This window comes from Pseudophryne corroboree, chromosome 4, assembly GCF_028390025.1.
Source record: "Pseudophryne corroboree isolate aPseCor3 chromosome 4, aPseCor3.hap2, whole genome shotgun sequence".
NCBI classification, from domain to species: domain Eukaryota; kingdom Metazoa; phylum Chordata; class Amphibia; order Anura; family Myobatrachidae; genus Pseudophryne; species Pseudophryne corroboree.
Genome location: NC_086447.1, coordinates 511,263,811 through 511,279,799, shown reverse-complemented (window position 1 = coordinate 511,279,799; position 15,989 = coordinate 511,263,811). Strand labels below are relative to the sequence as shown.

The following is a 15,989-nucleotide window of genomic DNA, read 5'->3' as shown; positions in this document are numbered from 1 at the left end:
CCGAGGAGTCTCGGCGCTTCAACTTTGCCGAGTAGCTACGTGGTCGGGTTCAAAAACTTTTGCCAAGTTTTACAAGTTTGATACCCTGGCTGATGAGGACCTCATGTTTGCCCAATTGGTGCTGCAGAGTCGTCCGCACTCTCCCGCCCGGTCTGGAGCTTTGGTATAGACCCCATGGTCCTTTTGGAGTCCCCAGCATCCTCTAGGACGTAAGAGAAAATAGGATTTTAATACCTACCGGTAAATCCTTTTCTCCTAGTCCGTAGAGGATGCTGGGCGCCCGTCCCTGTGCGGACTGTTACTTGCAGTTGTATTGATAGTTATTGTTTTCGGTTACACGAAGGTTGTGTATCGGTTATATTCAGCTTGTTGCTGTTTTTTGTTCATACTGTTAACTGGTATTGCTTGTAAACCATGTTGTACGGTGTGTTGTGGTGTGAGCTGGTGTGTTTCTCACCCTTGGTTAACAAAAATCCTTTTCCTCAAAATGTCCGTCTTCCTGGGCACAGTTCCTATAACTGAGGTCTGGAGGAGGGGCATAGAGGGAGGAGCCAGTTCACACCCATTCAAAGTCTTATAGTGGCCCCATTGTCCTTTTGGAGTTCCCAGCATCCTCTACGGACTAGGAGAAAAGTATTTACCGGTGGGTATTAAAATCCTATTATTGGAGCTGATTGGCTGGTGCCTTTATCACCTTGCACATATCACTGGTTTATCACTTCCTTATGCCTTCTCCAGGTTAATACATCTGCCCCAGTGTTTCCTAACCTCGATCCATAATGCACACCATCAGTCCAGGTTTTAATGATATCCATATTTGAGTACAGATGGTTAAATCAAAATAACTGAATTACTAATTAAGTCACCTGTGCTCAAGTATGGCTGTCCTTAAAACCTGGACTGTTAGTGTGCCTCGAGGAACATGGTTGGGAAACACTGCCATAGGATAATGCTGTCCTTATTGGCAGCAGTTGTCAGGTATGCTATAGGCCAGTGGTTCTCAACCTCGGTCCTCAAGTACCCCCAAACAGTTCATGTTTTCCAGGTTACCTAGCTGGTGCACAGGTGTATTCATTACTCACTGACACAGGTGGAGCAAATAATTTCACTTGCAATCCTGTGAGTAGACCTGGAAAACGTGAACTGTTGGTGGTACTTGAGGTCCGCGTTTGAGAACCACTGCTATAGGCAGCTGTTGCTGCGAGCAAGTAAAAGAATACTTTATGTGTGTATTGTTCACAAAATATTGCCCTATAACAGTAAGCAAAGTTCCATTTTTCATGGTAACTTGGCCTTTATGTGGCATTTACCTCGGGTGGTATTCGGTATAACGGCTGTTGGGATCCCGGCGCTCAGTATACCGGCGCCGGAATCCCGACACCCGGCATACCGACAACTACTCTCCCTCTTTGGGGTCCACAACCCCCCTGGAGGTAGAATAAATAGCATAGCGCGGCGAGCCCACAAGGGGCTCATTTAAGCTCGCCCAGCTGCCGGCGGTTGGGATCCCGGCGCCGGCATAACATACTACAACCTCTTACCTCAACTCCAATACACAATAATAATACAAGTCAGTAAGATTATAGTTACAGAATAGCATATCCAATAATGTCATAATATCCTTAAATATCTGCTACAGTTTGACTTATTTTTCAATATTTACTGTAAGCATGCTGATGCTCATGTATGGGATTGGGTTGATGTAATAACAATTAGCAATATAATTGTAGTGTAATAGTTAAAAGACTACAGACAGATCATTTGTCTGAGGTTCTTAAAGCATTTCCATAAAATATAATGAATACAGGATAGGCTTGGTTCTGCTTCTCATGGATTGAGATTCCAGTCTAGGGGGGACATTTTACTAAGCAGTGATAAGAGCGGAGAAGTGAGCCAGTGGAGAAGTTGCCGCATCAACCAATCAGCACTGAAGTAACATCTATAATTTGCATACTGTAAAATTATACAGGGCTGCTGATTGTTGATGGGGCAACTTCTCCACCGGCTCACTTCTCCACTATTATCACTGCTTAGTAAATGTCCCCCTAGATTTGTTAAGTGGCTGCTTTCACCAGTGGCTGTTTCTCAGCAGTTTTAACTCCAAAAATTAAAACCGCAGTAATATTTAAAAAAACGCAATAATAATAAATGCGCAACCAGGTATGTCTTGTGGTAAATATTATTACCTCGAATCGGCAGCTTGTAATACAGACCTTGTTTGTCTATAAGGAAATGACCATTCATAAATAGCAACTAAGTAGGCATTGTGATCAACCCCAAGGTATTCATGCCATTTGTAACTGCAACACAATTATACAATTTATATAGTAGTTCCCAGCGCAGCCCTCAAGGCACCTTAACAGGCCAGGGTTTAAGGATATCCATGCTAGAGCACAGATGGTTAAAGCACTAATTAATCCACCTGTGCTCTAGAATGAATGTGCTTAAAACCTGGGCTGTTTGGTTGCCTTGAGGACCAAGTTTGGGGATCTCTGTAGTAGGCCATGACAAATGGGTGGTCATCATTTTTTAGTTAGGCTAGATTTCTTACTGCTCTGTGCAAAGAAAAACAGACCTGCCATAAAATAGTTTTTCACCATCTCTGTTGCTCCTCAATCCCAGCTAACCTCTGTTTTGCCATTAAATTACCTGTGTGATTCAATTTAGCAGGCCATAAAAATAGAATGTCCTCTACTTTGTGTTTTGCATACAACTGTCCTGAAGCACAGAGACAGCTTCTGATCCCGGCAGTAGGAAATGAGGTCCTCTGCCAATAATGTATGTTCCTGTAAGCAATGTTTACATGGAGGCTGGCACATCAGATATTTCCCCCTACAGACAGTGACAAATTGAAACCTTCTCAAAATCATATGCCACCTGTTACATATTCTGTTTATTTGTGGTAAGTATACCTTAAACAATACAGTGTAGTAGTGCAGATAATAACACAAACATATTACATTAATACATAGAAAAACACACAGAATATAGATGTGCATATAATGCAGTAATACAGAGAATGGCGTACACACAATACTGTGATACAGAATCACATACATACACTGTGCAGTAATACACAGACTAAAACGGGATACAGTTAATTTACCGGCGTTTAGGATACAGATGCCTGGCATCCCGACAACGGGGGAAATGCTGGCTGTTGGAATACCGACCGAAGCTCCATATTCCCACTCGGGTGATAGACCATGCCACCACCAAGGAGGGATATAATAGTTTGGCGAGCTTCCTCACCACCGGGCCTGAAGCGTGGCAAGCGCATAAAGCCTGCGAGGGGACTAGCTCACTCGCCATTGGGAATCCAGATGTCAGGATCCCACCACCGGTATTTCATATCGGATCTATTAACACAACACTATATATTCAGTGATTCACAGAAAAACAATCACTCCCTGTTCAGTAATACATAGACTAAAGCAACACTATGGGCCTAATTCAGAGTTGATCGCAGCAGCAAATGTGTTTGCAGTTGGGGAAAACCATGTGCACTGCAGGTGGGGCAGATATAACATGTGCAGAGAGATTTGGTTGGAGTGTGTTCAAGCTGAAATCTAAATTGCAGTGTAAAAATAAAGCAGCCAGTATTTACCCTGCACAGAAACAAAATAAACACACCCAAATCTAATGGGCCCTACACACTGGCAGATAAAACAGAACGATATGAACGTTCTCGTTCATTAATGAACGAGAACTCGTTCATATCATTCTGTGTGTAGGCACCAACGATGAACGATGTTCGGCCCCCCGCTCATTCATCGTTGGTGCCCCGTCGCGTATGCATGCAGACCAATATGGACAATCTCGTCCATATTAGCATGCACTGCTATGGAGCCGGGTGACGGGGGAGAGTGAAGAAACATCACTCGCCCCGGCACTGCCGCTGGGTCGCCCGTCGGCCGTATCCGCCGTCGGGCAGCTTGGTGGCGGATCGACATATGTGTAGGGCCCATAACTCTCTCTGCAAATGTTATATCTGCCACACCTGCAGTGCACATGGTTTTGCCCAACTGCTAACAAATTTGCTGCTGCGATCAACTCTGAATTACCACCTATATGCAGTGATTCACAGAGAAACAATCACTCCCTGCTCAGTAATACACAGACTAAAGCAACACTATATGCAGTAATTCACAGAAAAACAATCACTCCCTGCTCAGTAATACACAGACTAAAGCAACACTATATGCAGTGATTCTCATACATACAAACAAACACACACTGCTCAGTAATAGACAGAACAATACAGACACTGCGCAGTCTTGCTGAGAAAAAACACTGTGCAGTTATACACCGAAAAAATATATATAACGCTTCTGTAATACACATAACAACATAGACAGTAAAGTACTGAAAAAAAAACATACAGAAAAATACAAACATTGCACAGGAAAACATACATACACACTACTAGCTTGTCAAACACTGAAAATCGCACATTGTACAGAAACACACGCACATACACCAACATTCCAACATATGCAGCTAAACTACACTTGCGTTATACACTCAGCTACTTACATTACATAACACTATGAATGTACCACTGTCCAAGCTATGATTCAAAGAGAAAACCCAACATGTTTTAATGCATACAACAGATGCAATGAAGTGTTTTTTGAGCCACATTTTGTCATTCACTATCTACATTAAATGTGTGTTCCTGTAAACTCTGGTCCATCACCTCAGAAATCTGAGTGGTCCTGCTCTGTGTCTCATCTCTTATTTACATAGTTCTTCTTTACATCATAGCACACCAGGGAAAGCTGTACAGTGCTTCTCCTGCTACACTTACAGCGGAATGTAATGGCAACCGAGTTTGCTGGAGGTGCAGGATCACATCCGAACTCAAATATTTTTTTTTAAGTGGCAAAACCATGCCTGGTAAATGACTGCCCCTTTAAAAAAAATGTCAGAGTTCGGCCAGCGTCCTGCACCTACGGCAAACTCCTGTTATCCTGTGGATGAGAAATAACGTTATCAATGGTAAATTTTACCATAACAAATATTTTCTAAGTAAGTGCAGAGCAAATTCATCCACATATGCTATGCAAACGGCTCTATATATTTATACTACTATATCAGTATCACCAGATATGGCGCTGGTGAGCAGGTGATTCAGTGTGTGTGGTTGGAGGGATCCACCCATACAAGGAACTGAAGGGGTGTGTGACCACACTTAGGGCCGGATTAGGTTTTGGGAGGGGGGTGGGGGGACAGGTGCACTTAAGACAGGGGGGGCCTCCACATCTTGCCAGCACCGCCCCCACTTGTCATCCTGCGTGCCCCCACTATGGGACTGCACAGTGCAACAGTGTCCTCCTGGGGGAAATGGGGGTAGTGTATATTAGATTGTGTATGTCAAATTAAAACCTATGGTGTATATTAGATTTAAACTAATGGTTTCATAATGCCTGAGTACACATACAAAAATAAAATCTAACATCTTGTCACATGCAAGAATAGCATCAGCCTCTGTACTAATTTACATGCGGATGGGACTGAGGAGGACTCTGTGTGTGTGTCTCTCTCTCTACTGTCCTGAATGCTCTCATCAGATAACAGGTTATACAGACCCCAGACACATCAATCTCGCTTGCTATGAATTTGGGGAAAGAGAAAGCTGGGATCCCTGGGTCATTTACAGCCCTCTGTCCCCTCTGTTCGGGAAGCTCTGAGCCATCTTGCTTGCATTCTGGCTGCCTGGTTCTTCCTTCTGCTGCTGCACAAGAGGAAGAGACTGTGATGGCAGTGTGCTCTAGCAGGAAAGGAGGGTCTGGGACACAGTGTTTCCTGCACCCCCTTTAATCCGGCTCTGACCAAACCTAGAGACTGCGCTGTGAAGACACAACCAGGGGTGTAGTTAGGTGTCCGAGCGCCCCTGGCAAAGTAAAGGACTGGTGCCCCCCCCCCCCCATATTTGAAATAGGGAAGGCACGTGTGCCAAAAAAGGGGTGTGGCCACTCAATAGTACCCCAATTCAAATTACACCACAGTAGTGTGCCTTACTCACATTACACAGCACAGTGATGTGCATTATTCACGTTATGCTACACAGTAGTACCCCTTATACACATTATGCCACACAGTAGTGCCCATATATATATATATATATATATATATATATACAGGTTGAGTATCCCTTATCCAAAATGCTTGGGACCAGAGGTATTTTGGATATGGGATTTTTCCGTATTTTGGAATAATTGCACATCATAATGAGATATCATGGTGATGGGACTTAAGTCTAAGCATAGAATGCATTTATGTTACATATACACCTTATACACACAGCCTGAAGGTCATTTTAGCCAATATTTTTTATAACTTTGTGCATTAAACAAAGTGTGTCTACATTCACACAATTCATTTATGTTTCATATACACCTTATACACTCAGCCTGAAGGTCATTTAATACAATATTTTAATAACTTTGTGTATATAACAAAGTTTGTGTACATTGAGCCATCAAAAAATCAAAGTTTTCACTATCTCACTCTCACTCAAAAAAGTCCGTATTTCGGAATATTCCGTATTTCGGAATATTTGGATATGGGATACTCAACCTGTATGTGTATATATATATATATAGGAAGGTGTGCACGTTCCTGGGAAAGTGGGCGTGGCCTCACAATTTTATATTATATCAAACTATAAATATATAATCACACCCCCTACACATGCGCACACACACAATTAGCAGCCTTACACACAATACCCACAGTAGTTCTCATTACACATAATGTCCCCAGTATAGTGTCAGATGCACATAATGTCCCCCAGTATAGTGCCAGTTACACATAATGACCCCAGTAGTGCAGTGCCAGATACACATAATGCCTCCGAGTATAGTGCCAGATACACATATGCCCCCACAGTGCCAGATACACATGCCCCCACCGAGCCAGACACTCACATGCCCCCACCGAGCCAGACACTCAAATGCCCCCACCGAGCCAGACACTCAAATGCCCCCACCGAGCCGGACACTCAAATGCCCCCACAGTGCCAGAGACATGTATGCCCCCACAGTGCCAGAGACACGTATGCCCCCACAGTGCCAGACACACACATGCCCCATGTTGATTTTATTATTAAAGGCAGCACTTTTAGGTAGATTCACTTTTAGAGGCAACAGCTATCCCCCCACCCCCGTGTAGTTCCTCAACAGCAGGGATGGCCATTAATGATCAAAGAATGCAGCAGCAGCAGCCACTGTAATTGGCGCCGGGGTCCAGCACGCACCACAATACAGACAAGAAACTCTACATAAACTACACCTCCCCAGCTGGCCATCCCTGCTGGTGAGGAACTACACAGGGTTGGAGGGATTGCTGCTGCCTCTAAAAGTGAATCTACCTACTGCCCGCGGGTAGCACCTCTGAATGGCGCCCCTACTCGGCTGGCACCCCTGGCGAGTGCCATCCTGGCCAATAGGAAGATACACCCCTGGGCACAACCCAGTTGGGTCTTAGCAGTCAGGCAGTCTAGGTGGGACAATCAGAGACCACTGTGATCTTGGAAGCCACTGAAGGCTAGGAAGCCAGGCTCTTACATCCTGAGGCAGGGAGAACACTAAACTTCGGACCACTGTCCTTGTGCAGCTGTGGCAGCCAGCCAAGATTGGCCAGTGAGTGAGTAGTTTAGGAGCTGTCTTACTGAACCTGTGAGAGACAGGTGGGTACACACTAATAGATATATCTGCAGATCAATTGATCTGCAGATATATCTATGGACGGATCGGGCAGTGTGCTGTGCATACACACTGCCCGATCCGTCGGGGACTGACGTCATGAACTGGGCGGGCGTGTACACACGCCCGCCCAGTTCAGCTGTCAATCGCCGCCGGCCTGCCGCAGCATGTGTACGCGACGCGCCAATATATCGGTAGATATATTGGCCGTCGGCTGTGCTGCGTGGCCGACGCGATATGTCTGTGAACGACGGAGTTTACAGACGTATCGTCCGTACACACTGGCCGACGGACCCGCGATATATCGGCCGTTCAAGAGAACGGCCGATATAGCGACCAGTGTGTACGGGACTTAAGACTTTCGTAAGAGTCTTTGCAGACTAGCTTCCCATATAGAGAGTGGCCTCACAGTGAGATAGTGCCCTACACAGGGGCTAGGCTGTTTGTTATTGTTCTATTTGATTTTGCTGACCGAAAAATCATTATTTTATTTATTCACCAGAGCTGTGTGTGGACCCAGACTAAACACCTAGACATTGCACCAATACACCCCTCTACTGAGCTGATTACCCCAGATCACCACAATACACAGAGAGAGAATAAAACATCTGGTGGCAGATTTAGCAGAAGTTTCCACCAGATTTAGGTTGCCTTGTAGGAAAACAGAGTGATTGGATTGTTATTAGTATGCTTCTTGGAAGTAAGGTGGCTTTTGCAGGGAAGCTTTTTTTTTTTTTTTTTTTTTTTTTTTTTTTTACAGATAAAAGTATTTTTAAAGCTTTTACAGGTGAAGTCGACACTTCGTCTGGACTTTCTGCATAACTTACCAAGGTCTGATAGCATTTTATAACGGTGAATCGTTAAAAAACAGCAGATTGTGTTGCCAAAGTATAAGGAATCGCTGTGAAAGCGAATGGGGTATCTAGTAAACTTTTACATATTTGTGAAGTTCTCAATAAAAATGTGGCAGACATGAGAAGAAAATGAGTCGCATAACAAGAAAGCATTAATACCTGTATATTACAGCAGTTTGTCCTAACTTATCAATCAGTGTGAAGATCTAATATATGAGGGACACCAGTCGGAAGCATTGATTGCTCCTCTTTGCAAAGCGTTTGGCCTGCAGGCTCTTATTAGATTGGTTATTTATATATTCTTTCTCCAAAGACAAAAGAAAAATTCTTGGATTGGAACCATGGAAAAATAATTTTAAGTGTTTGGTTAGGCTTGTATAGACAAGTATATCGATGTAGATAATTAAGACTTTAATGGAATGCCTCTTAAGTTTTACAGGTACAGAACTAGGCCTAGCACTGGAAATTCATCATTCTGTTATCACTCATTTGTTCTCCTTGTATTGCGCTATTTTGAAACGTGTCATCTACCAAGTATTTGGCAAGGCTGTTCCTATAAATAAACGCTAATGAACATGAGTGGAACATGCTGCTTTCTCTATTTAGTGTGCTTCCCATATGTATAGTATTATTCTTCATTACAGGAAGGTAAATGGCTTGGAATAAAACATGCTGTGTTATCAACATATATTAATCCTTGCAAAGTAAGTGGTAATAGATCATATTAGCAAGTAGTAATTGATCATGATTCATTTAAAAATACTTTATTTCTACCCTTCCTGCCCTCTGTGAAATAGCCCCTCAGGAAAACGGTATAATCAAATCAATCTCTTTGGGTCATCCCCCATTTTAAGGATGAAGGCACTTCCTTCATGAATGATACTGGTTCGCTTTATATATGTCTGAGGTGTGTAATCTTCTCCACTCTTATTTTTTTCTTATTTTGGGCAATGTAATACTGATATATGTACACACTGATTTTCCTTATTTACGTACTTCAAATTTGTATGTTGTGCAGTTGTCCGATAAAATATTTGAAACAAAAAAATACTTTATTTCATACATCCCACTGTCTGAAAATAGGAAAGAGGGACATTTTGATTGGCAAGTTTACCCTGCATTTAGCGACATGCATGCTGCAAGTTTTCAGATTCAATGTACTGTAAACCACAGTTGTATAATTAATATTATCCTTTATGTATAGTATGCCATAAGGGGTTTGCAGCTCCACCGTTCAGATGCAGTGCAAACATAAGATATTCAGTGCATACAATTTACAGTTCTAAGCAATGCAGAACATTGAAGGGGTGGTCTTCAGTATGCCGAATGTCGGGATCCCGGCGCACATTATACCGGCGCCGGAATCCCGACACCCGGCATACCGACAGCTATTCTCCCTCGTGGGGGTCCACGACCCCCCTGGAGGGAGAATAAAATAGTGTGGCGCGCTTAGCGTGCCACCGTGCCCGCAGCGTGGTGATCGTAGCGAGCCCGCAAGGGGCTCCTTAGCGCTCACCACGCTGTCGGTATGCCGGCGGTCGGGCTCCCGGCGCCGGTATGCTGGTCGCCGGGAGCCCAAGCGCCGGCATACCATACTACACCCCATTGAAGGACTTGCTTGTAACCATTATAACATAAACCACACTGGAGGTATAGAATTGACTGGCCAAACAATCTCAAGGAAAATGAGGCATGATTTGTGTGACATGAAGTTTAGATTAATTGAAGGGAAGACATTGGGAACATAAAATTAGATGCAAGGAGACAGTGCCGTAACTAGGTATTTTGGCGCTGTGTGCAAGAAATGGCATTGGCGCCCCCCCTACGCAAGACAGGAGCAGTGCGCACCGCAGACGCGCAAAAAATATATAGGGGCGTGGCTTTATGGGGAAGGGGCATGGCCACAAAATAATGCCAATTCATACTACGGTGCATAGTAGTCTCCATTATTCAAATTACGCTGCACAGTAGAGCCACTGCACCGGGTAGAGCCCCTTTTTACAAATTACGGCAGAAGGCGTGCCTTTTTACACATTACGGCAGACAGCGCCCCCCTTTTTACACATTACGGCAGACAGCGTCCCTCTTTTTACACATTACGGCAGACAGCGTCCCTCTTTTTACACATTACTGCAGACAGTCCCCCTTATTACACATTACGGCAGACAGCGTCCCCCTTTTTACACATTACGGCAGACAGCGTCCCCCTTTTTACACATTACGGCAGACAGTCCCCCTTATTACACATTACGGCAGACGGCATCCCCTTTTTTACACATTACGGCAGACAACGTCCCCCTTATTACAAATTACGGCAGACAGCGTCCCCCTTATTACACATTACGGCAGACAGCGTCCCCCTTTTTACACATGATGGCAGACAACGTCCCCTTTATTACACATTACGGCAGACAGCGACCCTTTTTGTACACATTATGGCAGACAGCGTCCCCCTTTTTACACATTACGGCAGCCAGTCCCCCTTTTTACACATTGCGGCAGCCAGTCCCCCTTTTTACACATTGCGGCAGCCAGTCCCCCTTTTTACACATTGCGGCAGACAGACACCAGAGAGAGAGAGAGAGAGAAAAAGAGACAGAGACACAGAGAGAGACATAGAGAGAGAGATAGCTATATACTTACCATCTCTCAGGCTCCTCGTGCTGGCAGAGATCCCGGGCAGCCACAGTGGAGGAGGAGGGAGGGGGACTTGAGCCGCAGCAGCGCTATGTCATTGGTAGCGGCGCCGCTGCAGCACTCCCCTCTCCTTCCGTATTGGCTGGCCGCTGCTAAGAATGCTGGGATGAGGGAACCGCATCCCAGCATTCACAGCAGCGCCGGGCAGCCAATACAGAAGGAGAGGAGAGTGCTGCAGCGGCGCCGCTTCCAATGACATAGCGCTGCTGCGGCTCAAGTCCCCCTCCCTCCTCCTTCTCTGCCTCCGGCGCTGCTCTCCCTCCAGCGCGGCGCACGGCACCCAGCAGAGGCGGCATGTAATGAGTCAATTTGACTCATTACATGCCGCTCGCCGTGCGCCCTCAGTGTAACTGCGCTGTGTGCCAGGCACACCTGGCACATAGGTAGTTACGGCGCTGCAAGGAGAGCCATCCATACACAAGGCAATTTTGGGTAAACTTGTACTGAATTGGCAATTTTGTCTGATGAAATTGCCAAAGGTGGTGTCTGTTGACATGTTGCAACTATTTTAGTTAAAATGACAAAGATGGTGGGGCTTATGTAATAGTCTGCAAAATGCAGGCTGTGTGGGAATTACGTTGAGTATGCCCATATTTTAAAGCTGGTTTTGCCTTGTAAATAATTGCCGCTTTAAAAATACGGGCATACTCGCTGGAATTCTCACACAGCCAGACTGTTACAGAAGTATCTTAACCAAAATGAATCTGTATTATAAAAAGTTATCTTTAATATGCTAGATGCCACTTTATGTTATTATTATTATTATTATTATCATTTATTTATATGGCGCCACAAGGGTTCCGCAGCGCCCAATTACAGAGTACATATGCACATAATCAAAACAGTGACTTACAGTTGAAATCAATTTTGGACAAGTACAGGGTAACTATGCATAACACCAGTAAATGACAGAGATAAGTTCCAGGTGGCCCAAAAACTGTGATTTGGGCAGTTGAGAATTATTAAAGAAGAAAAGGGTGAGCACGTGAGGGAAGAGGGCCCTACTCGTGAGAGCTTACATTCTAGGGGTAGGGGTAGACAGACAGGGGTGACACAGATGGGGTACATAGAGAGCATGGAACAGGGGGTTAGGATGAGATTTGGCTGGGTTTGGTAAAGAAATGGGTCTTGAGAGACCGTTTGAAGTTTTGTAGAGAGGTGGAGAGTCTGAGGGGGAGAGGTAAAGAATTCCAAAGGAAGGGAGCAGCACGTGAAAAATCTTGGAGATAGGAGTGGGAGGAAGTAATCAGGAGACAGGAGAGGCGGCGTGCATTAGCAGAGCGAAGAGGACGGGTGGGAGAGTAAAGGGAGATAAGGTCAGAGATGTAAATGGGAGAGGATTGGGTGAGAGCTTTGTAAGTGAGAGTGAGAAGTTTGAATTGGATTCTGAAGGGGAAGGGAAGCCAGTGAAGGGCTAGTAGGAGAGGGGAGGTGGATGTAGTGCGTTTGGTGAGGAAGATGAGCCGAGCAGCAGCATTGAGGATAGACTGGAGTGGAGAGAGGTAATTGTCAGGGAGGCCAGTTAGGAGGAGATTACAGTAGTCCAGTCTGGAAATAATCAGTGAGTGAATAATGATCTTAGTGGCATCCTGGGTGAGAAAAGGTCTGATCCTGGAAATGTTTTTGAGATGAAAATGACAGGTTTGTGAGAGGTGCTGAATGTGTGGTTTGAAGGAGAGGGAGGAGTCAAGGATTACACCAAGACAGCGTACTTGGGGGCTAGAGGAGATAGTCGTGCCATCAATGGATAATGAGATTGTGGGAGGTGAGGTTGTGCGGGAGGGTGGGAAGATGATCAGCTCAGTCTTAGACATGTTGAGTTTAAGAAAGCGCTGGGACATCCAGGAAGAGATAGCAGAAAGACAGTTAGAGGCACGAGTGAGGAGAGCCGTGGAGAGATCAGGGGAGGAGAGGTAGATTTGAGTGTCATCAGCATAGAGGTGATACTGGAAATTAAAAGAACTAATGAGTTCACCTAAAGAGGACGTATAGAGAGAGAAAAGGAGAGGCCCAAGAACAGAACCTTGGGGGACACCAACAGTTAGTGGAAGTGGGGGCGAGGTAGCATCATGAGAGGAGACAGAGAAGGAACGATCGGAGAGGTAGGAGGACAGCCAGGAGAGGGCAGTATCACGTAGACCAAGAGAGTGAAGGATTTGCAGAAGAAGAGGGTGGTCCACAGTGTCAAAAGCAGCAGAGAGGTCAAGAAGAATAAGCAGAGAGTAGTGGCCCTTAGATTTGGCGGCATGGAGGTCATTGCAGACTTTTGTGAGGGCAGTTTCAGTGGAGTGGAGAGAGCGGAAACCAGACTGGTATGGGTCAAGCAGTGAGTGAGAGGAAAGAAAGGCAGTAAGGCGATTATAGACAATACGCTCAAGAAGTTTGGAGGCAAAGGGGAGGAGAGAGATCGGTCGATAGTTGGAGAGAGTGTTAGGATCAAGGGTAGGTTTTTTAAGAATAGGGGAGACAAGAGCATGCTTGAAGGCAGAGGGGACAGTGCCTGATGAGATGATGTTAAAATAAACTTCTCAAGTAGCTAATCATGCATTGTTTTTTGCAGACTGGGTCAAACTCCTCTCGATCACCATATTCTGCAGTCCCCGCAGGCCAGGATGTCTCTAAGTGGGAATCCCTGTTGAAAATCAAAGAAAGTTTATTGCGACAGAAAGAGATTGTAATTGAAAGGTATGTTTAATAAAAATGTTTCACATACTAACACTTATATTATATGGTTGTAATGTAATCGAATGAACTGCTTGGAGCTACAATTAATACTGTAATTATTGTTTAATAGTTAAAATCAATAGTAACAACACTGAGGGAAAAAAAAGCATGAAATGATGAGTTATTTCATTATTTTGTTAGGGGAAGTAACTCGGACTCTGTAACTGTTATCTAATGAAACAAGTATGCGGGTCTGAGATTTATGTTCCTTCTTTGGCTTGAAAGTCTTAACTGTTTTGAGTGGCGAGCAGCCCGGATACGAGCCCTGGAAAAGAGATGTTGAAAGCAAATCTCAAACACTTGGTATTTAGCAATATGAAGGCCATAACCAGATAGAACATTTTGGTACTTGTATTTTTAGCATTGTCATTCTGTGGTTCTGGAATATTTCAGATGACAAAAAAGAAGCTTTTGTTTTTGTTGTTTTTGTGAATTGTGTCCAAATTTCACCCATAAAATTGACTGATTGTCCTATATAAACCTTGTACTGTTGTTCTATAAACTTCTTAAAATTTAAAATGACGCATTAGGAGTGACCATACATACGTAAATATGAATAACAATGGAATGTACTGTACATAACCTGGAGCTTTCTGTTTTCATTTCTTTGAAACCTTTTACATTTGCAAAAAGTCAGGTCAGCATTAACAATTTTGGTAAAAGACTGCTCTATTTACTAGGTCTTGGATGGAGATAAAGTACCAGCCAATCAGCTCCTAACTGCCATATCACAGGCTGTGTTTGAAAAATGACAGTAAGGAGGTGATTGGTTGGTACTTTATCGCCGTCCAAGGCTTCGTAAGTAGTTTGGCTTTTGGCGCTGTAGGTACAAATATCACAAATGGGGCAACAAGTTGGGTAGATCAGGTCAAGCACCCTTAGAGCTCCCTTGCTTATATTCCCTGTGACTAAGATGATGGGGGAGGATCTCATACACTCTGAGCGCCAGACTACAGAGGTATTTAGAGCATTCTAATCCAAACTACAGATGGAGCCGTGCTAGTTGTGGCTCTGTCTGTGACTAGGCGCGCCCATCGCCTAGAGCGTCCCCGTCCGCCCCCGTGACGGAGACGCGCCCCATTCACTTGAATGAAGAGCATCTCCATCCGCGCGCCCGGACAGACACACTCTGAATGGCAGCGTCTCTGTGCACTCCCGGCGTGACTAGGCGGACGGATCGCCTAGTCACGCCGGTAGTGCTCGTTTGCGATGGAGCCGCCTCAGATGAGCCCGGCTCCATCTGTACATGACCTCTTCTCAACACATACACCTGTAGACACTGAAGGGGAGATGTACTAAGCAGTGAAAAGAGTGGAGAAGTGAGCCAGTAGAGAAGTTGCCCATGACAACCAATCAGCATTGAAGTAACATTTATAATTTGCATACTATAAAATTATACAGAGCAGCTGATTGGTTGCCATGGAGAACTTCTCCACAGTCTCTAATTTCTCCACTCTTTTCACTGCTTAGTACATCTCACCCGGAGTCTCAAATACAAGGTATTCAGGACTATTTAGAGCAGGAGTGGCCAACCATTCAGAGATGGAGACAAAAAATTTTGTTAGGCACGTCAAAGAGCCGACATCAATCCGAATGCGCGCATGTAAAAATGGGATGTGGCCCTGTGCCTGCTAGACCCTGCCCCTGGTATAAAATACATTGAAAAATCCAGACCCATATAAAAAAACAATTTTTAAAGCCAGAACCAACATAAAATACATTGAAAAAATTAACTTCCACATAAAATAATTGAAAAAGGCAGATTCACATAATGCACTTCAGCTCCCTCATGTGTCACTCCTGCTATCACCCTCCTACTGTATGTCACTCCTGCCAGCACCCTCCTGTGTCACTCCAACCAGCTCTCCAATGTATCACTCCAGCCAGCAACCTGCTGTGTCACTCCAGCCAGCTCCTCCATGTGCCACTCCTGCTACCACCCTCCTATGTCACTGCAGCCAGCTCCCTGTGTCACTCCTGCCAACACCCTCCTGTGTCACTCCAG

The 15,989-nt window shown here is 44.7% G+C and overlaps 1 protein-coding gene across 3 annotated transcripts in view; it reads left to right on the top strand.

The window, feature by feature from the left end:
• The window catches only part of CEP85L (centrosomal protein 85 like), a 387,474-nt gene that overhangs the window by 301,203 nt on the left and 70,282 nt on the right, over window positions 1–15,989 (top strand). For all 3 annotated transcript variants that reach the window (XM_063917223.1, XM_063917222.1, XM_063917221.1), the window contains one exon: window positions 13,821–13,945. In XM_063917223.1, coding sequence (XP_063773293.1) covers window positions 13,821–13,945 — 125 coding nt within the window. The remainder of the gene's footprint in view (window positions 1–13,820; window positions 13,946–15,989) is intronic.